Here is a 26584-nt window from a genome sequence, read left to right as displayed (position 1 = left end):
GAGAAGGAGATAGGAGATAGGGAACACAGGTGGATAAGTCTGGTGAGGTATAAACCTTTGATTCTAGGAAAACTCGGATAAGTCAGTGGCTTTGGGAGACCTGAATGGAAAGGGAAGTGTTTTCCCACTGTGTGTACTTCTTCCCCGCCAGGTGCAAGCTAGGATTAAAGCTAATGGCCCACCAGTTCTTGGCTCCATTGTTTCATTACTGTCTGTTCGAATCAAATGCAAACCTGCATGGGCCAGGCAGCTATAATGGTGCCCACGGGTACTGGCTTTACAGTGGCCATGGCTAAAGCATCTACTTGGAATGCTGGGGTTGCCAGTTTGAGGTGTTTAAGCATCATTACCACAATCACCAACCACAATCCTACTTGTGATGTTTATTTGGGCACTCCATATCCTCAAGTTATATAATTGTAGGCTAAAAAACAATTATAGTTTATAGGATATATTATATTTCTATCAGTTGTTGTTACTATACCAAGGAATATCATGTGTCTTAGCATCAGACTGCTTGGGTTCAAGTCTCATTTTTACTATTAACTATGTCAACTTGGGATACTTATCTGTATCTTGAGCTCCCATATATAAAATGTGATTGATAATATACTTTCTGTTTTTAATGAGATCATTCAGGAAAGTTCTTGGCATGGTGTCTGACACAAAGAAATACTCTGTCAATGTTAATTATTGTTATAGTTTGACTCAAAGTTGAATTTTCATTAATTATATTTTAGGGTGTTGCAGGAGCAAAGCAAGTGACTCCCCGAGGGTATAAAAGGCTTAGACAACATGCTGGTGGAAGAAGATTTATTAGCTGGTGAATTAATGTGACCTAATAGGCATTAAGGCACGAGCTGCCCAAAGTTGGCTTTCTTGCATCTTATATACCTTTACAGTTTTCGTATACTAGACACGTGATTCCTTTGTCTATAGCTCCATGTGCTTCTCCTGTCTCAGGGAGGAGAAGGGGCATGAATTGGAGTTTTGGACCCTTTGTCCTAGCTATTTACATATCCTGATTTTTTTTGCTTTATGTTGCAAGCAGTTTCAGGAAGCTGACAAAGGAACCGCCTAGCCATGGTTTGTTAATCTTTAAACTGACTTATTTAGCTTTAAGGCCCTTCCTCCCTCAAGGGCATTTCTTACTATGGCCACTCAGATTTATTGCCACTCACAAGCTTTTGCAGATTTTACTTTTTGATCTAGTGTAAGTTTCTCCACCTGGAGAAATTACTCATCCTTTGAGTCTCAAAGCCAATGCTACCTCCCTGAAAGGACCTTATCTGGCACCTCTGAGCAGACATAGTCTTCCCACTTATGATGTCCTTAAAGCTCTCTACCCACAACCTACCCTAAAGCAGTGGTCCCCAACCCCTGGGCCGTGGACCATTTGGTACCGGTCCACAGGGAAAGAATAAATAACTTACATTATTTCCGTTTTATTTATATTTTAAGTCTGAACGATGTTTTATTTTTAAAAAATGACCAGATTCCTTCTGTTACATCCGTCTAAGACTCACTCTTGACGCTTGTCTCAGTCATGTGATACATTTGTCCATCCCACCCTAAAGGCAAGTCCGTGAAAATATTTTCTGACATTAAACCAGCCCGTGGCCCCAAAATGGTTGGGGACCACTGCCCTAAAGATCTCCATTTATATCCTCCAAACTATATTAGCCTTCATACATACATCCACACACAAACATCAGTTTCCCTTGTTGGAGTGACATGCTCCCCGACTGACACCTGTATGTACATGCCAGGCACAATGGGCCCTCCATAAATGTGAAAACTGAATTAATACCAGGAACTCTCTAGCTTCAGTAATAAAGGATAATATTGAATTTACATGCTGAAATTAAATCTTTATAGTTTAAAAATTAAAGAGGAAGAGAAAATTCTCCTCTCTGACAGGATAAGACGATTGAGAAAAAGCAGAACTTAGTAGAATCCATTTATAGCTAGTTTCAGGATACATGTTCCCCAAGTATATAGAAAGTGTGTGGGTTCCAAAGAGATAACACAACAGGTTCTGTTTTGATTTCACCATCCAGAATATATATTAAAAGACAAAAAAGAAGAATAGTTGCTTATTATACCTAGTGTATGGGTTTTTCTGAAATGAGGGTAAATCACTGTACAAGATGAATTTTAGATATGACTAGTGCTGCTTAAGAAATCTTACATAACACTTATAAGTTCAGTTTCACAGTAGACAGTTAAGCAAAAAAGATATGAAAATGTTAAGCCAAATAAAATTATACTATTTATAATTCTGACTTACAAAGCATAGTTGATCTTCTCCACCATATTATCAAATAAAAAAAATAAAAATAAATAAATAAAAAAGAGTTCTTTTAATACTTTCATGTCATGGATGTTAAAAAGTGGCCACTAATGGGATTGAGGTACATGGCTGCAATTATCCACAGACTAATTAAAAATGACCGTCACTCACATTGTTCTAAGTATTTCAACAATAGCAAACATGACTGAGTTCATTTTAATTTAGAGTTGTGTCAGATTAGCTAATAGAGAGTATTACAATCATTGCACAAGCTCATAAATCCTCTATAAAGACATGTTGACAGCTTATTTTATGTCATCATTTTAGAAAATGTCAAGAACCAATTTCCTAAAGTCACATGCAGACTATCAGGTAATGCTGGCAGATTTTACATAAAAATATAAAGCCTTTTTCACCCTTCAGAGAAGACATGGAAATATAAATAAAGGACTTTTAAATTAGGCATAAACTTGTAATGACAAGGGAAACAGGGGAATGAACTACAACAACAAAATTTTGATTGATAGATAGTTAATGAACAAGTATTAACTCACTTGGAAGACCTGAAAAAGTTGAACCTTAACCTAATAAAACTTGATGCCAAGAAACAACATGATTACTAATACAGAAGCCCCAAGGGCTAAGGAATGGGTGATACTAGATATCTATGGAAGGAACAATGAGAATGGGGCAAAAATAAGAAGACTGTTTAAAAAGCTTAAGAATCAATTAGGTATTGATTTCCTTTTCCACAGTGGCAGACTAGAAGTTTATTCTCTGGAGGGGGGTAATAGTCTGTGCACAGCTGAAGGTGTGCTTAAATGTTAAATAGACAATTCTTTTCCACTCATTTCTCAGAAGCAGAAAGATATGCACAATATTGAAGGATTCTCTCTGTGAAAGTTACCAGTGCAAAACAAAAGACCCAAAGATACTAACAGCAGGTGTTTCCCAAGTAGCCAGCTATTTGACCCATGGAGCCCAGTCTCAACAGGCTGTAAAAAGTTACCAGGCATCATTTTATTCCTACACGATATGATGAGTAGACAACAAAGGACCACAAAAATTAAGGGAAATCTTGAATATGAAGGGGACCCAAACATGCAGACAGAAGGAACTTAAGGAGAATAAAAATTATGTGGAGAGGATATCTCTCGCCCTAAAATAAAACAACAACAAAACTAACTTAAATGCCCTCAGAGAGATGATATTGCTTCCATATGACAAGAACAGGCTGCTAGAGAAGAAATACAGTGTCTGTAAAGTCATGGTGCACTTTTGACCGGTCACAGAAAAGCAGCAAAAGACGATAGAAATGTATGTGAAATCTGTACCAAATAAAAAGAAAACCCTCCCAGTTTCTGTAGGATGATGTGGCAGCATGTGTGCATTAACAGATGATGTAACACCGTGTATACAGCGGAGCAGCCCACGGCCATGCCAGTCGAGATGTGGATGGTACAGAGGAAAGTTCAATGTGTTCTGTGGCTCGCTAAATTTGAATCCATGACCAAAGTGCAACATGAATATTGGTGCGTTTATAACGAAGTGCTACGACATTAATTACTTAAAACAGAGAATCACAGATGTTATTCACTCTGTTACACCAGATGTCCTTACCCGTGTGTGGCAAGAACTTCACTATTGTTTGGATGTGTGTAGGGCAACAAATGGAGCCCACATCGAACTGCACTGAATAGATATGAAACTAGGAGAGTTTTCCTTTTATTTGGTGCAGATTTCACATTTCTTTCATCTTTTGTTGCTTTCCTGTGACCGGTCAAAAGTGCACCATGACTTTACGGACACACTGTATATATGTGTAGAGGAAAACACTACTAAAATCTGTATTTGAAAAGGAAAAGATAGTAAGAGTTGAAAAGATATGAGATTTACGAAATCTCCCACAAAATAAAGCAAAACAAGAACAACATGGAAAATTACTATACTCAGTGATTTGGCTTTCATTAGGCATAGTCACAAGCAACTGGTAGATGGGATGAAGACAAAATGACTATACAAATGAATGCTTAGACAGGAGACACACAACTGTGTAGTAAGAGTGAGAATTTGAAAGAGAACCATAAACTTCATCTACAATAACGGGAATTCAATAGGTAAAATCAATAAGTCAATTTCAATAAAGTAACAGAGAACTAAGAAAGTTATAGTACAAGCATATTATTAAAGACATGGAAGAAAACACCAAAGTCGGCTATGACAGTTGCAGGTGGTTGCCTCTAGGAAGTGGGGTAACACTGCGTGTGGGAGCAGAAAGGAGATGCTTAGATTTTATATAAGATGGCTTTCACAACATGACTCCATATATAAATTTGATGACAATAGCTTCCCTTGTATTGTAAAAGAATTTGTAAATACATATCAATGAGGACTGTTGATTCCCAAATAAACCGGAGAAATTTAATTGCACACTTTAAGTCGTTTTCACCTACAAATGTTTTATTTTAGTATGGAAGGAAAAAAGAAAGGTATTATGATTATAGTCTTTCCTGGAGATAGGACATGATCACTAAGAGTCTTGAGGTACCCTTAGATATAGAATTGGGGGGGCAGAGAAGACAATACAGTGAGCTTTTAAAATAAACATAAAATTGTGCTCTATTCTAATGACTGGAATTTTTTTTTTCAGAGAAACCTTGAAGTTTTGGATTTTAAATTGCCCTTTAAATAAAGTATAAATTACATTGATAGTAGATGTTTCTTTATTTTTTAAAAATAGTATCATTTAGCAAACTAAATAAATCACCAACTTTATAAAGGCTTCTACTTCCTCCCTCTCTCTGTCTCTCCCTCTTTCCCTTCCTCTGTCCCTCTCCTATCTCCCTCCTTCCTCCCTTCCCTCTTCTTCCTTTCCTTCCTTCCTTCCTTCCTTCCTTCCTTCCTTCCTTCCTTCCTTCCTTCCTTCCTTCCTTCCTTCCTTCCTTCTTTCCCTTCTTCCTTTCTTTCTTCAAATAATTCAGCTGGTTTCTGAAATCCAAATGTTTTAGAGCCACTGCTCTAAATGAAATCTAGAATTCTCATTACTTTCGTGTAAAAAAAAATTGATAACTCTTTACTTATTAGGTACATTGAACAACCCAGGATAAAAACCCTAGTGCCTATAGACCAGTGCAATTCCCTTTTGTTTCAAATCACATCGCATTACATGGCCATTTGTGTACCGTTTCTCATGACTTGCTGATGACCAACACAGCAGGATGAAATGCACTTAAATGAGCTGGAAAATGGAAGTCCCTCAGATACTCAGAAATCAATACAGCATGGAAAGATAGACAAAGGATGAAGAAAACTGTACAAAACCTAGAAGTGGTAAGCAGGTCACAAGAATTCAAAAGTAAATAGATATAGTGCCAAATTAATACTAATCAAATATTTGTCTGTATATTTTAAAGAAATTGTTGAAAAATGGACTCAATTATCTCTTTTTGTTCCCTACCATATCCCCAGTTACATAAAATTTTGTCTAAATTATTCAGTTTCTAAATATTTTAATAACTTATAAATAGTACCTTTATTTCCTGGACAGGAGGAAAAGAAAAAAAATAGTGGTGAAAAGACAAGGCATAATTCATTATGTCTCTGCTAAAATATTAATCTGATAATATATATTTGTGGATGAGTAAGTTTGAATGAATATAACTCAATTGTAAAATGAGCAGTTTTCTTAGTTAAAAATTATTATGATTTTAAAATAATTTAAAAAATTAAAAGGTACTTGGAAACTTGAAATATATTATACAATTATATGATGGTAGCAAAATTCCAAAAAAAGTGTTTTATCTGGACACATTAGCAAATATAAAACAACTTGGAAAAAACCAAGATAATCCCAGAAACATTGTAACTAAATTTCAGTCATTAAACAAGAACTTATTGAATACAATATATTTGTTACTCACAGATAAATAATACCTAACTCTTGTCCTCAAGAGGAAAACAAAACATTCAGAAATTAGTATACTCAATTATTACAAAAATAATCTCTGAGACAGAGTGAGAAAAAAAATTTATCTCTCAATCTAATATAGTTTGACTTTCTCTCCAGATGATTCTCTCAAATGCTTGGGCAGCCAATGCCACCATGCTTGTCATTCATGCTATGTTCACATTTCCAATTGGGATAGACTGGCCAAAATGTACCACAGTCCTGTAATCAGAGTTTGACTCAACGTATTTCCCCCAAAATATTGCTTCTCTTGTTCTTGTTATTATTACTGGCATCTCCTTCCTCCCAGTAAGTCCTAATTAACATCCATGTTCTTTGACTCCTGTCTTTGTCAATTTTACTTCCTATTAGTTGATAAATCAATAAGACTTACGCTTTTGATTTTTCTCTGAAGGCTGACCCCTGCCCCTCAGATTTGAGCTTTTCCAGGTCCTAATCTATCATTTCTCACCTAGACAGTTTCCCACTTGGATCTCTGGCTTCTGCTTCTTTTTTCTCTCATTCACTCGATCGTCTACTATGAGACTGCCTTACTTATGGGTTCTATTCTTTCCCTCTTTTTTTTTTTTTTTTAAATAGATCTCCAGTAGGGTTAGGTATCACTTTGGTAAAAATATATCTATTAATCCTTTTTCTGGCACTGCTCTTTTTCATCAGGTCAGTTGGCTGAAATACTCCCAAAGCCAACATGTTTCTTCCCCTCTGCTTCTCCTAAAACTGGTATTTCAGCAGTGTCTTTCTACTTCATCCCCGTTGGACTAAATTTTTCTTCTTAACTAAGGTAGAGTTCATATAACATTTTCACAGTGAGGTCTTCCTTGATCCTGCTTTGAAATCAACTCTTCTTCTCTAAACTCAAACAGTATGTTCTTTCTGATTTTCCTTTTTAGTTTGCCTAACACTATGCTAGACATATGGTGAACATTGAACAAGTGGTTGAGTAAATGAATTATTTATTACTAGTGCTTTAAAAACCTTTAATAATATGAATCTGCTCGTGAATCCTAATACTTAGAACACTAGACAATGTAAGTGATCATCTTCATATTTTTAAAGAGTTATGGTTACAAATGGAGAAAAACGTATTGTTCCTAATGTTTTATTTGTGAAGTCTTTGGGAACAATATACCACTTTCTATTAGTAGATATAATCACCAATATACTTATGAGCAGACATTCTTGCAGGTGAGTCAAATTCTGCTAAATGTAAAATAACAACTGAATATTGATGAATTCACTTCTGAACAGTAAAGGTCTAACTTTCTTTGCTTTCTCAGAGCTACCAGCACTATCATGTTTTTCTTCTTGGAAAAAGTTTAAAGGAATGCCTCCCTTTGCTTCATTAATTGAGTACTTTAAAACTCTTTCGTTGTGGACAACTTCTAATGATGTCTTTCCACACTGGTGATCTCAAGGGCTACCTGGTAAAAGTACCCCTCAGGTAAAAAAGTCCACAAAACACAATATTCACACGTGTTCACAAATATATGTGTGCTGTGTGTACACATATGGCAAAATGCTCTGGTAATTATTGAATGAGAACACTTGTAGAAAGTTTACTGTTCATTCATCCTGTGAACTTTTACTCAATATCACAGCTTTGTGGATATAGTTAAACATGTGACAGATATTGTAGTGGGCTCAATGGTGGCCCTCAAAAACTTGTCCATGCCATAATCTCTGGAACTTGTGATGGTCATTTTATTTGGAAAAAAATTTTTGCAGATGTAATTAAATTAAGGCTCTTGAGATGAGATCATCCTCGATTTTTCATGTAGACCCCAAATGAGCCTAAATCCTATGACGAATGTTTTAGAAAGAGAAGGCAGAAAGAGATCTGAGACAGAAGAAAAACACACACATATGCACACATGCATACATACGTGCACGCACACACACAGAAGAGAATAAGGGCATTTTTGACCTCAGAAACAGACCACATGTCAAGAAATGCTGACAGTCTCCAAATTTTATAAGAGGCAAAAATTCTGCCCCAGAGCCTTTAGAAGCAGTGCAGTTCTTTATTGCAGCCTTCTGACCTCCAGAACTGAGAGACAATGCATTTTGGTTGTTTTAAGCCATCAAGTTTGTAGTAATTTGTTACAGCAGCCATGGAAACTAATAAAAATACCAAGTTAAATTTTTAATAAAGCAAGTGCCTCAAATTGCTGCTGAATTTCCACTATGCTTTGAGAAGGGCTTTCTTTTTTCCATGTTCATCCCCCAGTACAGCTCCACTTTGAAAGGTTTTCAGATCTCATTTGTACTGTCTGTGTCTGAGTTTTACACAGTCTCACTTTCTTGACAATAACAGCCTGACTGATGAGATAACCCAGATGTGTCTGTACCCATTAGCTCCCTCACATACATAGCAAAAGCTCCAGAAAATATAGAGATCATGATTATGACTAAGAAAACTTCAGACCCACCAGGTCAGAAGTTATACAGTTGTACACATCAGTATAGATGTATATCTATAGATATATGACTTTAAAATTTTTCTGTTTTCAGACCTTAAAGGTCCCAACAGGATAGAGAACAGTGATTTTCAGCCTTCATTCCAGGTCTAATAAATTGAAATTTCAGGTGTGAGGAGAGGCAGGGGAGCTAGAAACTGTGTGTGTATTGTAAAAGTTCTACAGGTGTTTATGAAGTCCATTCATAGTTAAAAACCATTGCCACAGACAGCTGGAGATGAGGTTACTCAGGCCACTGAGATTCTCACTTAGGTGGTGACAAGACTGACACAAAGAATTGTATCAGTATACTACTGATGGCTAGCATCTCTTTATTTTGAGGGAAAAAAGCTAAAAATAAAAGTGTCAACTTGAAATATTAAAATAATTAAAATACATGTGTTCTGAATTACCAAACTGAATATAAAATGGCCTTTTGCAATTAAAAATTAATGATTATATCAATAAACTGTAAGAATATGAGTCTTTTTACCCCCATTGAGAAACTATTCTCATAAGCTTGAATAAAGTCCATTTTCATCTTCTTTTCAGTATTATTGTATTGTGAAAATAATATAAATTAATACTCAGGTTCTTTTAGACATAGAAATTTAAAATAGAGTATTCACTTAGTTACTATTCTACTTCCATTCTTATAATCATTTTCACAATTGGTGGGTTTTTTCATATTAGGGTTTATGTTGCTTTGACTTAGAAAATAGCCCATAGAAAAATTGCACATTTTTTAAGTTAATATAGCACACTTGTACTTTATAAAATTGTTTCTATTTCTATGAAAACCTTACCAATCTTATAATGTTAACATATATTTACAAGTCATGTGCAAGATACATTGTAAGTGTTATAAAAATACCATAAGTCCAATTTAACTTGTGGGTTAACATTAATCTTGATCCAATTGTTACAGATTTTCTAAATGCATTATTTACTTTTTTCTACATAGAAATGATTGTTTAAGTTCTTAAACAATCATTAGCTGGCTTTAAGTTGCTTACCTATATATAGTCAGATAATTATATTCAGAGAGAAAATGTGAATCCTAATTTAACAAAAGCCAACGTGTGTGCAGGGAATTAATAGTCACAGTGAATTGATAAGTCAATTATTAGTTTCACTTTGTCTATTTTAAGAAGTGAAATGAGACCACTTGTTTTCTGCTTGCTGTTTAAGAAAGGACTACAACTTACTACTTTTTAAGAGTAAAAACTGATGAACTAGCCAACTCTTCTATCAGTTTTTCTCACATTAACTTTTTCAGCTCATGAAACATTCTGCTCATGAATGTTCTAAGTACTTCCATTTTCTTAAATGCCTTGAAAGGAAATTTTATGCTTGAAGATCAATGGAAGAAAAGAACTGTCTGCTAAAATGTACTTAATAGAGAAGTATAAAAAGATGGGAATGGGAAAATAGGAGGCAAAGATAAATAGAAGCAGATCCAGGAGACATGTAACAAGATAGGGGGAAAAAACCTTGATAAACATTTGAAGGGCAAGTTTATATTCCACTGTATCATTACTAGATACTCTCTGTGATAAAACAGAATTAGTTCACAGTGAGATAAAACAAAAATGAAGTAGTCAATAAGGATGAGATCATTCTAAATATTACAGAAGGGTCACAGATATAAAAGAGCATTGCTCAGAATTAGAATTTAAAAAAAGAGTGGAGAAAAAACAATAATCAAAACACTAGTGTACAAAAATGTCACAGGAAGTTCAGCATATAACTTCAGTCACAGTCTGAAAAATGGAAGTAGAATACAAATATTATAGATTGTTGAATAAATGAAATGAGAAAACATGAGGATGCCCTGTAAATGTAAGACACTCCAAGAGCAAAGAGAGATAATGATCATTAATCAAGGAAAGCTGCACCTACAGTACCTTGACTTCCTGGTTGATTAAAAAAGCTTATTTGAATGAAACCTGACATTCACTCATGGCTGAAACTATAAACAAGAACAGAAAGTTTTGGCCTCTTCTTGAGGAAAAAGAATTATCCCTGAGGTTAACCAAGATTATGATATGAAGCCTTTGTAGACAGCTATCTATCTATCATCTATCTATCTATCTATCTATCTATCTATCTATCTATCTATCTATCTATCTATCTATCTATCATCTATCTATCTATCTATCTATCTATCTATCTATCTATCTATCATCTATGTAGCTTTTTAGCAGACCTTGTGCTTAGTAGACACTCAAGAACGAAGTAGTAAAGGAAACGAGTGAACCTATTTCTCATTCTGAACCGTTAAGAATGAATGTGAAGTCTACTTGACTAAACTTTAGAGATCTTCTCTGAACCCAAGGTGGCAGTTAATTCCCTAACCTTGACCAGTTTCCTGGCTGAACTGTGATGCATAACTGTTCTTTTAACCTCTATTTATTTCTCCATTCTCAATCTACTCCTTTTTTGACTTCCAATAGCCATTTGATCTAGATTTGATTTATTGCCAAGATTCTAGGTTAGATCTTCATAGCTCCGCCAGTCTCCCGGGCCCTTCTTTATCTGTTTCCTTCATCCATGAAGGAGAATCTTCAATCATACCCAGCAGTTAAATCAAAACCGACAGTTTTAGTGTGGTTTATTCTGTTACTCTATAGCATACAGCTACTGAAAATGATGTTATAAATGTTGTTTTTTATTTATGAATATTAAAGCTGAGTGAATGCTTCACAATTTGTTCATTTATGTATTTCTGTGTATCAGGTATTGACCTACATATTAAGGTTGTAAAGATGAAAGCACTGTAGTCCGTCTTTTAAAAGTTCCAACTGTAGTAAGAAAATTTTGACACACATGATATGTTCACTAAATGATGACAGACACGCTCTAATTAGTGTAAAAAAGAGACTTGCTAGCACTTGAGAAATGCTATTTTAATTTCGCATAGTGGGAGTGAAGTCAGGAAAGTCAAATTAATAAGGCAAGGATAACCATGGTTCCTATAGTCCATCCTTTTCTTAGTCCATCTGAATTTCTTTAAGTAGGACATATGTTTGGCACTTCACCATGGTCCCTATCATTCTTTCTTGTATTATACCTGGACTTAGTTTACTCATTTATATGAGCTTGACTTTACAACTTATGCTGTAGCATATCAATCTTTTTAGGAACCTAACTTTGACATTAAAATGTATTTAAAAGCTGAGAATCTGACATTTGGTTTGCAGTTGACATTAGGTTCAAAGTTGAGAGATAATATAGAGAGACAGAGATGAGACACATACAGGTAGAGCTGAGAAGCATACACTTTAGATAAAGAGAGAATGTCAGTATTGGTTGAGGAAGAGTTTTTAGTCTGAGAGAGACTATTTAAAGGTTAATTCTGTCTCCATAAGATAATAAATAAACATAATGATGGCAGCTAAATTAATAAGATGTGGACTTTAAAGAAAACAAATATTGAATATGAAAACATGGCCGCTGTAATAACTACTACTCCTTCCCACCTTTGTCTGGTACAATCCACATCCAACCATATACATTTATATACTTACACAGATATACAGGTTTCCTCACCACAGGAGAAAGAGCAGAAAATAGCTACTGAGTCAAGAGGTTTCACTTCTGATGGCATAGTAATATGTTCAAAATTTAGATCTGTAACCTAAAATAAGTCAACCAGGATTCCACCTGAGGGAATGTCCAATTCGAGCTAGAGTTCCAAATTCCATTTTTCCTCAGGGTTAGAAGAATTGAGCAAATCACTTCCCTTCCCATGTATGCTCCCCCAGCCCTCTGTCATACTCCACCTCTATAAAATATGATGAAATGCATGGAGAAACAAAAGAAAACCAGAGAAAATTCTAATACAATCCCAGTCATCCTTGAGGCGAACACCACTCCTGCCTTTGCCTTTTAAGCTATCTGTCACTTGTGATTAGAGCCCTAACAACGAAATATCAGAATTTGTGATTCGTTAAGTGTAAGCTGTCTAGGCACAAAAAGTGGATACCTCCCCCCCAAAAAATTCACCAAGTTAACTTTTGCTTAAGATAACTATCTATTTGAGACAAAATAAATAGTTTTTGCAGTATTTTCCTTCTAAATTGTTTATCTACTTTCTTCAATTTTCTGTTTTATTTCATGCACATACATAGTGGCTGAAAGAAAACAAAGGTCTGTCTTTCCTGGAATCTGTCAATGGTAGAATTCTCTCTTGATTTAACATTTCCTTTGTACATAGTAACTGATGCTCTCTGTAACACTAACTTCACCTGAAGCTGATAGAACATGTATTCATCTAAGATAAAATTCAGTTATTTTATTTACTTTCCATTACAGTATATAGACATGTTACTTCTACTCTCTAATTAGTAGCAAATTCTAATAAACTGCATTGAAGTGAAAATACATTATTCACAAGAAATAGAGAAAGGGTTTTATTTTCCAGAAATATAAACATTACACATTACATATATATGTAATAAAAATCTTTGAAAAATAATATCTTTATAAATATGATGTGACATAAAATTCTGAAGTGAATATTCATGCTACTTATAAACTGGCTGTGTATAATAATCATAATAGTCTAATTTCATTCTAAATAACTTTAGCTAAAATTAGGTACATTATTCAGAAAGCATTAAAATGTAATCAATGAATTAAAAGTCTTAATGTTGCCAAGATAACTGACATCAAATTAGAAATACATGTTCCTCAGGAAAACTACACTTTCTCCTTTAAAAAGAGAAAAAAAAACCCACGTTTATTAGACTTTTCTTAAACTATTTCATGCAATGAGTTCTTACTGAATAGTTGGGGTAATCTCAAGTTTTCATAGAACTCTTCATGTTCTAAGTATCCTATTTCTAGCAAGGGCTTGACATGACAGGGTGAATTTGTATTAATTTTTCTAGAGAAACAATGCACTTTCCTTTAGTCTCTTTATATTCAAATAGCTGTTAAGTTTCTATAAACACAATCTTTAGCAGGAAAATCTGAGGTCAGTGCCCTGCTTTTACTAAATTACAAACAAAATTTCTCTGAGAGTGAGAGCACTTGCAGCCTGCATATAACTTTGAAGAGAAGACCATTTTGGATGAGTGAGGGGAGAGGAAATTTCTGACTCTCCTGGAACCCTAAGGAACTTAAGACTTTCTCTCATGATTGTTGTGGACCAGAAGTAGGAAAGTCCCCTCTGACCAGATCATTCACCAAAGAGTTATTTCAATATTGATAAATTTTGTAAAATAAAATTGTTCATCAAGATTTTTTTTATTATTCAATTGGATGATATATGTAATAAGTAGATCTTATAAATTTTAACTGCTAAATTAAAAAAAAATCCTTAGTGTTTCTGAGAAAGTAACATTGGGCTTGTATGTAGGGAACTGGAAAAGAGGCCTCTTTAAGAGGGTTTATTGTGAAAAATAGAGACAGACTCAAACATAGAGAGCAGGTTGATGGCTGTGGGGGAGGGGCTGGTGAGGGAAGTGGAGGGACAGAGCAAAAAGGGACAAGAAATACCCCAAAACTTATGGATACAGACAACAGTGTGGTGAATTCTGGGACTGGGGGTAAGGTGGAGGAGGGTATAAGAGGGATAGACTGTGAGGGACAAAGACAACTTTGGGGGGTGAACACGCAATACTGTGTACAGAGATGTGTTGCAAAACTGGGCACCTGTAACCTGTATAATTAATGTTAACCAGTGTCACCCTGATAAATTCAATAAAGAAAGAAAAAAAGAGAGAGTTTGCTCTGAAGCTCAGGTTTTAAAACCTTCTAAACCTTCTAGATAGTCTATGTATTGGTTTTATTTGGCATTCATAAAGTAGCAAATCAAACTTTATTATGTATACTTTGATATTAAAAGAAAATAATTATTAAATACATATAAATATATTAAGAAAACAGAATTGGTCAGCAGAATGATGTAATAAAAAGGTCATATAAATTCCAGAAGAATCAAATTCAAAATGTTCCCTTTAAAGGTGGAAATAAGAAGAACTCACATCACAGTTATAGCCATGAAAAAAACAGATGACTCCATGGGCAGTCATTGCATTAGGTTACATTTCAACAAAACCGAAGCAAATACATAGTATAATGGCCTTCAAAGTGTCTCCCTTATGAATATAAACTTTTGTCAAAATGAAACATGAGTTATTCTGGCTACTCAAATATTCTATCCTAACACATCAATTTTCAAAGAATTAGATTTAAATGAAATACCGCTGATTCTGAAGCTGGTGAATAAAATTTAGTATTTCCTCAGAGGAGGCAAAAGGTCACAATGGGGACATTAGTTTTCATTGATAGACAAGGGAAAGTCATATGATGTAATGGATGAATGAATGATCGTATATCTGAGTTGGTTAGAAACACCACTTGCAGTTTTATATCTATGAACCTTATCTTAGGAAAATGTAAAAATCAAAACTACCACAGAGAAAATTATAAGGGTGATAATTCAATTACAAAGGGATTCTTATATAAAATTATCCAACAGTTTTTTCAATAGCATATTTCCCATGTGCATATAAATCTTTTTTGATTGTTGGCTGCTTAAGGGAGATGGAGAACAAAGTCTCTTGATGTGTTAAGCCACTACTAACTAAAGATCAGTCAAAAATAAAAGAAATACTTCTCTGAAATTATAATGATGCAGTATACCCACAAATCTGTAGGAATACACTAAATTGGTAGAGTAAGGTATGGCACAAATGTTAAGAAGTGTTTTAGCATTAAGCCATAAAATACTGGTATCTTGTTTTCATAATTGTATTCATACACAAGTTATTTTTCAGGAATAGTCTGCATATAATTTAGGAATGCGCAGCTATTTGGCCAAAATTCAAGAGAAAATTTGTAGATTATATATTCAAATTTTAAGTGATGTGGGTCTTTTTATAGGTTCTATTTTAATGAACATCAGTCATGTGCTACATACTCTTATTCTGAAACTCAATAGTCTACACTATAATGTCCTTTGATAGGTTTATTTCTGATAAATTGGCATTTGCTTTGAAAATTCAGGTATTCTTGTTAACATAAGATTCTCATTGCATTTTTCTATGCTAGTAAACTTTAATCATTAAGAAAGACTGAGAAAGCTTTGTAATAAGAGTGCTCATTAGAGAAAAAGCAGTATTTTCCTATAAAATGAATAGGACTATTGCTAAAACCTTCAGGAGGAACTTGACAGGTATAGTGTTTTTTTGTTTTTTGTTTGTTTGTTTTTTCTGAAGCTGGAAACGGGGAGAGACAGTCAGACAGACTCCCGCATGCGCCCGACGGGGATCCACCCAGCACGCCCACCAGGGGAAAAGCTCTGCCCACCAGGGGGCGATGCTCTGCCCCTCGGGGCGTCGCTCTGCCGCGACCAGAGCCACTCTAGCGCCTGGGGCAGAGGCCAAGGAGCCATCCCCAGCACCCGGGCCATCTTTGCTCCAATGGAGCCTTGGCTGCGGGAGGGGAAGAGAGAGACAGAGAGGAAGGGGGGGTGGAGAAGCAAATGGGTGCTTCTCCTATGTGCCCTGCCTGGAATCGAACCCGGGACTTCTGCATGCCAGGCCAACGCTCTACCACTGAGCCAACAGGCCAGGGCAGGTATAGTGTTTTGATGCTTTGTTTTGTAAAATTATTCTCATGTTCATTGTCTTAAAATATTACATCTAAATTTCTTCAGTTTAGAAAAATACTTTTTCTTATTTATTTTTTTGTATTTTTCTGAAGGTGGAAACGGGGAGAGACAGTCAGACAGACTCCCGCATGCGCCCGACCGGGATCCACCCGGCACGCCCACCAGGGGCGACTCTCTGCCCATCCTGGGCGTCGCTATGTTGCGACCAGAGCCACTCTAGCGCCTGAAGCAGAGGCCAAGGAGCCATCCCCAGCGCCCTGGCCATCTTTGCTCCAGTGGAGCCTCGGCTGCGGGAGGGGAAGAGAGAGACAGAGGAAGGAGAGGGGGAGGGGTGGAGAAGCAGATGGGCACTTCTCCTGTGTGCCCCAGCCAGGAATCGAACCTGGGACTTCTGCACGCCAGGCCGATGCTCCACCACTGAGCCAACCGGCCAGGGCCAGAAAAATACTTTTTCATTCGACTTTTTTTCTTCATGGTCATTTATACATTTGTGTGGCATTGTGCCCATAACGTGGTCATTTTTTTTAAAGGATGGCAATCATTTTCTTGTTTTATGTACTTATTGTATGCATTTGGATAAATCTGTGGTAGAATTAAGTAATCTAAAATCAATAATTTGTTTAACATAAAGTCTCATTTAAGTAGATAATTTACTATGTATACTGTGTTCTTAGACAGTAGCTAGAGATCAATTTACTAAAATATTATCCATCTTGTAGTGAAGCTATGTTTGCTACCATAGTAGAATACTTTCACAAGAACAAAAGGATGATCAAACAAGCACTGGCATTTTAAATGTATTTCAGGAATTTCTATATATAGAATTAAAATATCTCAATGACTAGCAGCAAGCACATACTATTTAAATATATACCAGGCAATGGACTATCATTACATGCATTATCTCATAAACTATCCATACTGACTCCATAGAAGTATGTATTATGCTGGTGCTTTTTCTATTGATTAGTAAAATGAGTGCTGTTTGTTTAAAGTTACACCAGTAGAGTATGTGGCAGAGCTAGATCGTTACCTAGATCTATCTGACAGAAGGACCTGAATTTGGAACCACCATGACATACTGATTCTTTACTGTAACCAAAATAATAATGATAATAAAAATAATAAAATATGATATGTTTATTTTTATAAATTTTGGAGTGTAAAAACATGTGGCCAATTTTGTTTTTTATTTCCTTATCAGTTAAAGAGAAGGATTTGACCTGATAACTACCAAAGGCTCTGAACTTCCTAAATTACTTGAATTTACAACCGTGAAGAGTTAAAGATATCTAATTTCTTAACAGACCATCAAGAAATAAAATAGTACTCTTTGTGCTGTAGCAAAAGAGCAATAGTCATGAGTCATGTTGGTGCCTAACAAACTAGACCAAAACTAGACCAGGAGTTGGAAAATTCAGCGGAATTTGTGCATTGGTTTTGTGACAACATTTTTTTCCTGGATCGTTTCTTTCTTCCAATCTTCTCTTCCTTCTGGCCCCTTTCCAAGGGAGGAACAATCAGACTCACTTATGTTGTCTCTATTCCAGTCTTAATGCCTTTTAACAAATGCTTCAACTGGCTTCCACAATGCCAGATATCAAGGCCCACAGTAACTGTTCTCACCTTCATCTCTATCTTTCTCTAGGTTACAAACCTTTCTTAGCACTAGGCTTGTTAAGCACTTTTCAACGAAAAGCTTGGAGAAGCAATTTTTAAAGCAAATATGCATAATTGCATTTTCCCCCAACGTGTTTTTCCTTTCTTTCTTTCTTTTTTTTTTTTTTTTTCATTTTTCTGAAGCTGGAAACAGGGAGAGACAGTCAGACAGACTCCCGCATGCGCCCGACCGGGATCCACCCGGCACACCCACCATGGGGCGATGCTCTGCCCACCAGGGGGCGATGCTCTGCCCATCCTGGGCGTCGCCATGTTGCGACCAGAGCCACTCCAGCGCCTGAGGCAGAGGCCACAGAGCCATCCCCAGCGCCCGGGCCATCTTTGCTCCAATGGAGCCTTAGCTGCGGGAGGGGAAGAGAGAGACAGAGAGGAAGGAGAGGGGGAGGGGTGGAGAAGCAAATGGGCGCTTCTCCTGTGTGCCCTGGCCGGGAATCGAACCCGGGTCCTCTGCACGCTAGGCCGACGCTCTACCGCTGAGCCAACCGGCCAGGGCCTGTTTTTCCTTTCTAGCACTAAAGAAAGACTTTGATTTTGAGAATCTCTGAGATCCAAAAGGATCTAAGAATATTTATATCAGTTTCCATTTATTGATTTATCATTTGGCTAAAGATATGAAATATTAAATAAATACTAATATGAAAAACATTCCTCTTTAGGTTAGACTCATAATTTTTAAGGTGCTTTTGGCTTCAAAAATAAGATATCAGACCACAACAGCTGTCAAGAGTTATTGTTTTCATTTATCATGGCATGATAAATTTGGATTGAATAGAACTAAACACCATTAGTTTAAATAATTATAATGGCAGGGTGTATTTGACTTTACATGATTTAATTATGATGTCCATTTGTCCAGAAGCTTTCATTTATACCTAACAAGCTTTATGTCAGGCAGTAGAACTATGCTGATCTGCAAGTCTTCCTAAAATGGGCAACAATTTACATCACTTTTCCTTTAAAATGGACTTTAAACACAAATCTTTGTATCTAGAGTAAAAAGGACGTTTTATGGTTTTTTAAAGATGAGTTCATCAGTGAAAATATATCTTGTACCTTCCCTTTGGTGCAGTAAAAACAAAGTCAACAGTACTACATTTGCTTACAACAACCAGAGGAGTAATTGTGGATGGAAAACCCCAGTTAAAGCTGGCTTCCTTACCTATGCAAAGGAAGGTCAGAGTTGCATCACTTGCACACCTCAGCAACAAAGTACTTTTTTAGTAGCAACAGGAGTATAAGGCACTTTCAGAATTAGGTACTAAATTCAACACTTGAGTTGTTTTGGTTCTAGGGTATTGCTTTAAGTATTTCCCTATCTGAGAAATGAAACAAAGAGGCTTCCCAATTTTAGTAAACTAGAGTAGTTGCTATTCAGAAAAAGTGTTCTTTGTTTCAAGAAAACAACAACTATGAAAATATAGACCTAGATAGCAAATAATGACCTATAAGTTCTCCTTGTATTAAAAACTCAACTAGCATATTTATAATAAGACATATCACGCATCCAATAAATGTATATACACAGTTCCAGAACATATAAAGCATTAAAATAGCTAATTATTTTAACAACACAGTGCCTTAAAGTTTAAGGCTTAAACATATAATTAAATTACAAGAATTTTTTCTTTGAAAATATCAATCAGACTCTATTATGTAATATACGGACATTTTTTAGTCTACTCAAAAAGTAAGATTCTACAAATAATAACATGGTGTAAAAGGGCAGGGTATGTTAGTTAAGTTTCAGTGTGACATTTTATTTTAACTAGCCTGAAGTTAAATTGAATAAAGTTACACGAATGTGTGTCCCTTTACCAAGACAAATGTTTAAAAATTTGAGGTTTCAATAATATCACCAACTACTTTCCTATACATATTAACATTTGGTAAATCCTTGCTGCTGGCTCATGTACATAAGTGTTTACTTTTTAACAAACTTAACAAATGAAAGTAAATATTAAAGAAAAAGAAGAGCATTGCCTGGCAGTTGTTCAGTTTCATTATTTTCCTTTGATAAAAATTTGGAGATGTGTGCCCTTTGTTACACATACACCTCATCACCAATTAGTGTTTGTTGACATCCCTGTGCCCAGAGTACATCATGAAATTACTGTACACTTTATTATAAAACAGAATCTAGAGAAGTTCTCAGTTGAGCATTAAAATATCTAAGAGAAGAAAATGGATAGACACTATAGACATTTGATTAGGTTTCTATATTTCATCAGCCATAGACATTTACTTAAATGGACTAAGTTTATTTGAAACCCTCCAAATATGGATAACCCTGAAAAAAAATAGAGAGGCCATTTGTACTCAATGAGTGAAGAAAGAGAAAAAGAAATAAGAAAGGAAGAGAAGAAATGATTCTGATATGAAGAAAAGTCACTTTTCCTTTAAGAGCTCTGTGTTACAAAAATAATATTTTATTACTTTTATTAAAGATTAAAAAGTTATTATACTCATTATATCCTTCCGGGGAGAGTTTGTGCAACTAACTACTCTAGTAAGAATTCTGAAACTATGTATCAAGAAACTTAAACAAAATTACTCTCTTTACCTAGTATTTTTTTTCTTTCAGAGATTTGTTATGTTAAAATAATCATGAAGTAAGAGAAAATGTATAGATAAAGATTATTGCATCACTACTTGTAATAGAATTAGAAAAATCAAAATTTAATCTGTATATAAAATAATAGCACTTTCACATAGATATCATGTAGTCATTGAAAGGGTATTTTCTGAGAATAAAGGCAGAATTTTTTTATAATATAAAGTGTAAGAAACAAGATTCTTTTCTGCATGTCTCCTCAAATTTCTACAATTAACCAGTATAATTATTTTTAAGGCCAAAAAAATTAAATACAGCGATACCCATATCCTGATTAGTAATCACAATTTTCAGTAAATTCTAAGTTGTAAAAGAATATGTGTCTCACTAGGTTAAGGGTGGAATGGATATCTACTCTTTGAAAGTCTGGTAATAACGAATATAACATTCTCTATTCTGAAAGGTTCTGAAAATGGGCTCTTGGCCATAGCAAGAAGGTCACATTTCTAATTGATACTTTCAGGGATCAAACTCAGCAAGAAAATGTATGTCTTACAATTCTCTTAACTATAGCTGCCTGAAAGGACTAAGTCAGTTTTGCTTCTTGGACTGAATTTGAGAATTGTACAGTTTGATTTCTGGGCCTTCTGCCCAAGAAAGTGCTGTCCATATATTTGCTGATATCAGAAAGTTACTTACAAAGAACAAAAGTCTTTTTTTTTTTCACATTAGAAGTAACACATAGATTCCACTTAAAGTGGAAATGCTATTTTGTGTACCTATTTCCATACTTTATATGAAGTTATTTACTATTTTGTTTTTCCCCTAAGTACTTTGCTTTTTTGTGCCTTTTGCGTTCTACACCAGAACTGTTTAAATGATCACTTTTAGAATCTTTCCATATTGAGAAGATGAAAGAATTTGAAAAAAAAAAAAAAAGGACACAGGAATTTATAAAGGAAATGTAGGCATGGCCAGCTAATATCAGAGAAAGAATAATGTGGAGGGGAAGACAAATCCATACTTTCCATGTTCTTATCTGTCATTATTAATGAGTTTTATATATTTGCAGACAAACTGGGGAATTGATGGGTGTGCCATTACCAAAGTCAAATGGATGTGTATAACTTAACTAGGATGTTCAACTAGGTCATCAGACATGTATTAACTCAGTTTTGTGTAATTTCTCATTATTGTTATTATACCATAACCCATATGGCAGTTTTATTAGTCTCGGAAGTCAAGGTTGAGTGAGTTTAGAACTAGGTTGAAACAGACATAAAAGCTCTCAGCCAATAAGCCTCTTTTGTAGATTCTCACCTTCTTATTAAAGCAGGTAACACTTACATGTTCTCTATCACTGGTCATGGCCACCCTGTTTCCTCCCACCTCATGACCCTTCACTCTGCCCTCCTTTTTTATGATATAAAATCACATTTTGAGCCTGTTGAACTTTAATATCTTTTTCAAATCTGGAAAGAGCAAAAATTAAGTCTCCAAGGAGATGTAAAATCAAAGTATTTATTGTAAAAAACAAATATATTTTAGGGATTTTGAATCTTTTTTTTTGTCTTTAATATTATTTCCTATTTTCACTTATTTTTTGTGATCAGTTGTTCACCAATACTACTGCACCAGGAACACTAGAAAGGTAGTTATTTGAAATTAACTGTTACTCCATAATTCAAGAATTAAGATTGAATGATTTATACTATACAATGAGAACAGAAATCACAAAATAAAACAAAAGTTGTATAAAAGAATCCAAATCCCAGGTCGATATCCCTAGTTTACTTGGTGTTTAAAGAGAACTCATGTTCCTTTTGGCAGTTGTGATAAAGGAATTAGAGTACTTCTTGGAGCATTTTGATAACAGTCATGCTTATATATTTTTAAATGAACATACAGTCAGGCCTTATAATCTGCCTAAAAATTTTCATATTTTCAAATCAATTTGATTAGTCCTTGTGATTTTTGTGCAAGAAAAAAGTAATTTTTGCCCTGGCCGGTTGGCTCAGCGGTAGAGCGTCGGCCTAGCGTGCGGAGGACCCGGGTTCGATTCCCGGCCAGGGCACATAGGAGAAGCGCCCATTTGCTTCTCCACCCCTCCGCCGCGCTTTCCTCTCTGTCTCTCTCTTCCCCTCCCGCAGCCAAGGCTCCATTGGAGCAAAGATGGCCCGGGCGCTGGGCATGGCTCTGTGGCCTCTGCCTCAGGCGCTAGAGTGGCTCTGGTCGCAATATGGCGACGCCCAGGATGGGCAGAGCACCGCCCCCTGGGGGGCAGAGCACCGCCCCTGGTGGGTGTGCCGGGTGGATCCCGGTCGGGCGCATGCGGGAGTCTGTCTGACTGTCTCTCCCTGTTTCCGGCTTCAGAAAAATGAAAAAGAAAAAAAAAAAAAAAAAAAAAAAAAAAAAAAAAAAGAAAAAAGTAATTTTTAAAAGGAAAGCTTTACAAATTATTTCATTTTGTAAGACATTTTAGTATGAAATAAAGAACAATCTGATGTACTCCAATTTCAGGGACAATATATAGAAGCCCAATGGGAAGTCATCAATCATAAAATTATTTTAATTGTACTGACAAGTAAAGAGATACAATTAATTTCATTTTCACTGTGTTCATTACTGAGAACTGGTACCATAAACAATTCCTTCATGGCCCAAGATTTTATAGTTTTGCATAACTCTTAGAAGTATATCTTCTTAAGGGTTATTGAAAAGTTTATATGATCATGGCCACTTATGAGAATTTATATTTCAAAATAGAAAGTAACAATCAAATTTAATATACTTTAATATACCATAGCTGAGTAAAAAGCATGATGCAATTTTAATATATCTGCTTGTTTCATATACATCATCACTTTAATGCTGCTTATAGTTTTCCACGTCTAAATAAGGACAATTATGGTAATACATATATGTATATGGCATTAATTCAAAGATTTGGGTTTACTATCAAAGAAGCATATTAGTAGCTTGACTTTTATAAGTCTCACACATGTTTTTTTTCAAAGTTAGTAAATATATGTATTTCCAATGTTAGCAATGCATTGACTAAAATAATTTTAAAAGATCTAAAACCATCATCATATCTTTTTTCACTATGACTTTGGATAAGCTATAGGTAAAGGTTATTACATCTGTAATCTTTATTTGGAATACAATTTAAAATTTTAATCCAAATTCTCACTCTGAGAATAATAATAACATTGGTGACCAAGGGATGGACTATCATTTTTTTTTTGTTCTTGTATACAGTAAATGCATTTCTACTATCAATGGTTAGTATAAGAAAAAATTTCCTTAACAAACAAGAATATATGGTTAAATTTATACGTTTGGTAATCTTTTATATCAAACTACCATAAAAAATAACTTTCTGCTAAAGTTAATTATATATACATGCATACTATATCTCAAATATAATTAAAAACTCAAATAATATAATTAAATGTGCTATATATTTATATTTAAGATGAGTAAATTTTCATAATTTGATATAACTGAATATAGATAAGTCAGATTCAGAAATTCTGGACTAAACTCTATGATAAGTATGTGAGAGCTCTGATTTGTGGACAATTGGATGTATTGATTGAATTATAAACTATCTATATTTTTATGTCCCAAGCTTATTAGTTCTTTCATCAAAAACCACTTGATCACATTTTATTAATATATTATTCATGACTTAACTAGCATAATGTCCATTATATTTAAGTAAAAAGTTGTTTTAACTGTAATAGTACCACATATTTTTATAAATCTGTACCTTTCCCCCAATTTTCAAAAACTCTACTTTGGTATAATAATAGATAAGTCAAATAGTTCCATATTGTCTGTCTTAAAACCAATTCAAGCTTTGTAAAATGACAATAATTATAACACCATCAGTAAAACTTTCAGCCCATCTAGTTTCCCAGTGACCATTAAATGGCACATGAGATTTTACATTCATATGTTCAGCTTGGGCTTAATGCATGCCCTGTAGAGGAGTGGTCCATGTTTGTTGGTAATTTCTAACTTTTCACCCTTTAAATACACATGGGGTTAGCACAGAATATTACATCAGATTACAGTCTAGGTTTATTCATTGTCAGGTATACTGAGAAAAATGTATTAACTGGAATTAAGGAGTTACTCACCGAGTTGTGTCTCGTGAATTGTCATTTTATTTTCCACAGGATACAAAAGCTTGGGTGGCTTATCAGTCAGAGGAGCTGAAAAACAATAATAATAATACTTAGACTGTAGTTATGCTGCATGAACTGAAGAATAGAAAACAGTTTATTTACCTAAATATTTTTCACTCTCAGAGTAGTGTGGCAAAGCATTCTACCATCTATGTAATGACTTACAATTGCAGGCAGTACCTTCAGGCGAACTGAAGAGCTATTAGATTGTACATGAATCAAATATAATACTTGACAATCACAGGAGACTGTTTAAGTACTGAATCAGGACTGATCAGTCTTTAAGAACATAAGACTATGTTTCACCAAATCTTTTCAATTTGCACATATTTTTTTACTGTGTTAATTAAAACTACACATTATATCAGGCATTTGAATGTTATTTTTGCTTGTTTGTTTTTTTTTGTTTTTGTATAATGCTGCTTCATTCTTCTTAATTCCATTCCTAGTTTCCATACCCTGAATTGCATTACCTCAAAATCCATAACATAGTAATTATATTGAATATTTCGTACACATCCTCTATAAATGGGGTAACAATGCGGCATTAAATTAGTACCAGTACAAGCTGAACACTCAAAAAAATATATGTATTCACCAAGATCATATTTTTAAATGACAAAACATCTTATTACTATTATCTATTATATTTCATATTATTTATTACTAATTCAATGATATACTCTCTTTGATTCTGTTTGCCTACTCTTCTACTCTGTGCTCTCATCAATTCAATTACAAACCTACAGGCCTAATGTTTTACTATTAAGCATCTTGATAGTTTTCCCACTGCAGCCTGCATTCTTAGCTAATCTAGATAACCCAGACTCTAGACATTAGCCAGTTCTTCTTCCTTAAGCTTCCCTCTCCACCCTAGCTGATTAAATTGTCCAGGTCCCTTGAAATCTCACTGCAACTTCTACTCTAGCAAGTACAGAAATGATCAATTAAAGTTTATTGAACTAAATGTTTCTGCTTTGAGGATTTTCATCCTTCCTGGCCAGGAAGATGCACCGGTTTGGTTGATAAGGGAAGGCTGATCTTGTCAGCAATGCCAGGAGTTGGTCACATGTCCTCATCATCAGAGGATTCAAGAATTCAGTCTGATTTATCAACTCACCCACATTTTTCCTTAACAGAAAACATAGTTGGTACAAATGGATGATATACCTCAATTCAGAAAAACAGGGTGAGTGTTAAGAGTTTGGGTTTGGGAGACCAACCACACATAAAATCAATTGTCTTTGTTCATAATTAATTGAATGCATTATTCATTCACTTTTGTTAGTATTTAACACAGAGATGGGAATGAAAGGGAAAGCAAAGTTGAGTTAATAAGATGTCAAGTGCTGTGAAATTATTGTCAAAGATATGACATCACTCTGATTAAGCTTAAATACTCTTATTTCTTACCTACAGTGATCTGTATAGATTTTTATTCTTCTATTAGATAAATAATTAGATTATTCACTAATTTTTGTCAAAATAGTTCACTACTAATCTGTCAAAAAGCCACATTCTTCAGGCTCTGATTATCAAATGATTCCAGTGAATTTCAAAAGCAAAGCAACCATGGTATCAAAATAACGGGCTCATCCAGCAAATTAGCTCAAGTTATAAAATCTTGTGATTATGCAGTAACAAGTAGACAACTCCACAGTTTCTTATAGAAATCAGCTGAAAGAAATGTTCCTGTTCAAACACATCCAGCACTAATTTATTTTTTAATTGAATTTTATCGATGTGACACTGGTTAACATAATTATACAGGATTCAGGTACCCAATACTACAACACATCTCTGTACAGCTTATTGTA

General features: G+C 34.9%; 1 protein-coding gene across 1 annotated transcript in view; it reads right to left on the bottom strand.

Moving 5' to 3' along the window:
• The window catches only part of IL1RAPL1 (interleukin 1 receptor accessory protein like 1), a 1376054-nt gene that overhangs the window by 263442 nt on the left and 1086028 nt on the right, over positions 1 to 26584 (bottom strand). The window contains exon 6 of the mRNA XM_066356450.1: positions 24720 to 24794. Coding sequence (XP_066212547.1) covers positions 24720 to 24794 — 75 coding nt within the window. The remainder of the gene's footprint in view (positions 1 to 24719; positions 24795 to 26584) is intronic.

Source organism: Saccopteryx leptura, chromosome X, assembly GCF_036850995.1.
Source record: "Saccopteryx leptura isolate mSacLep1 chromosome X, mSacLep1_pri_phased_curated, whole genome shotgun sequence".
Taxonomy (NCBI): Eukaryota; Metazoa; Chordata; class Mammalia; order Chiroptera; family Emballonuridae; genus Saccopteryx; species Saccopteryx leptura.
The sequence above is the reverse complement of the archived record's forward strand: the minus strand, read 5'-3'. Positions and strand labels throughout refer to the sequence as shown.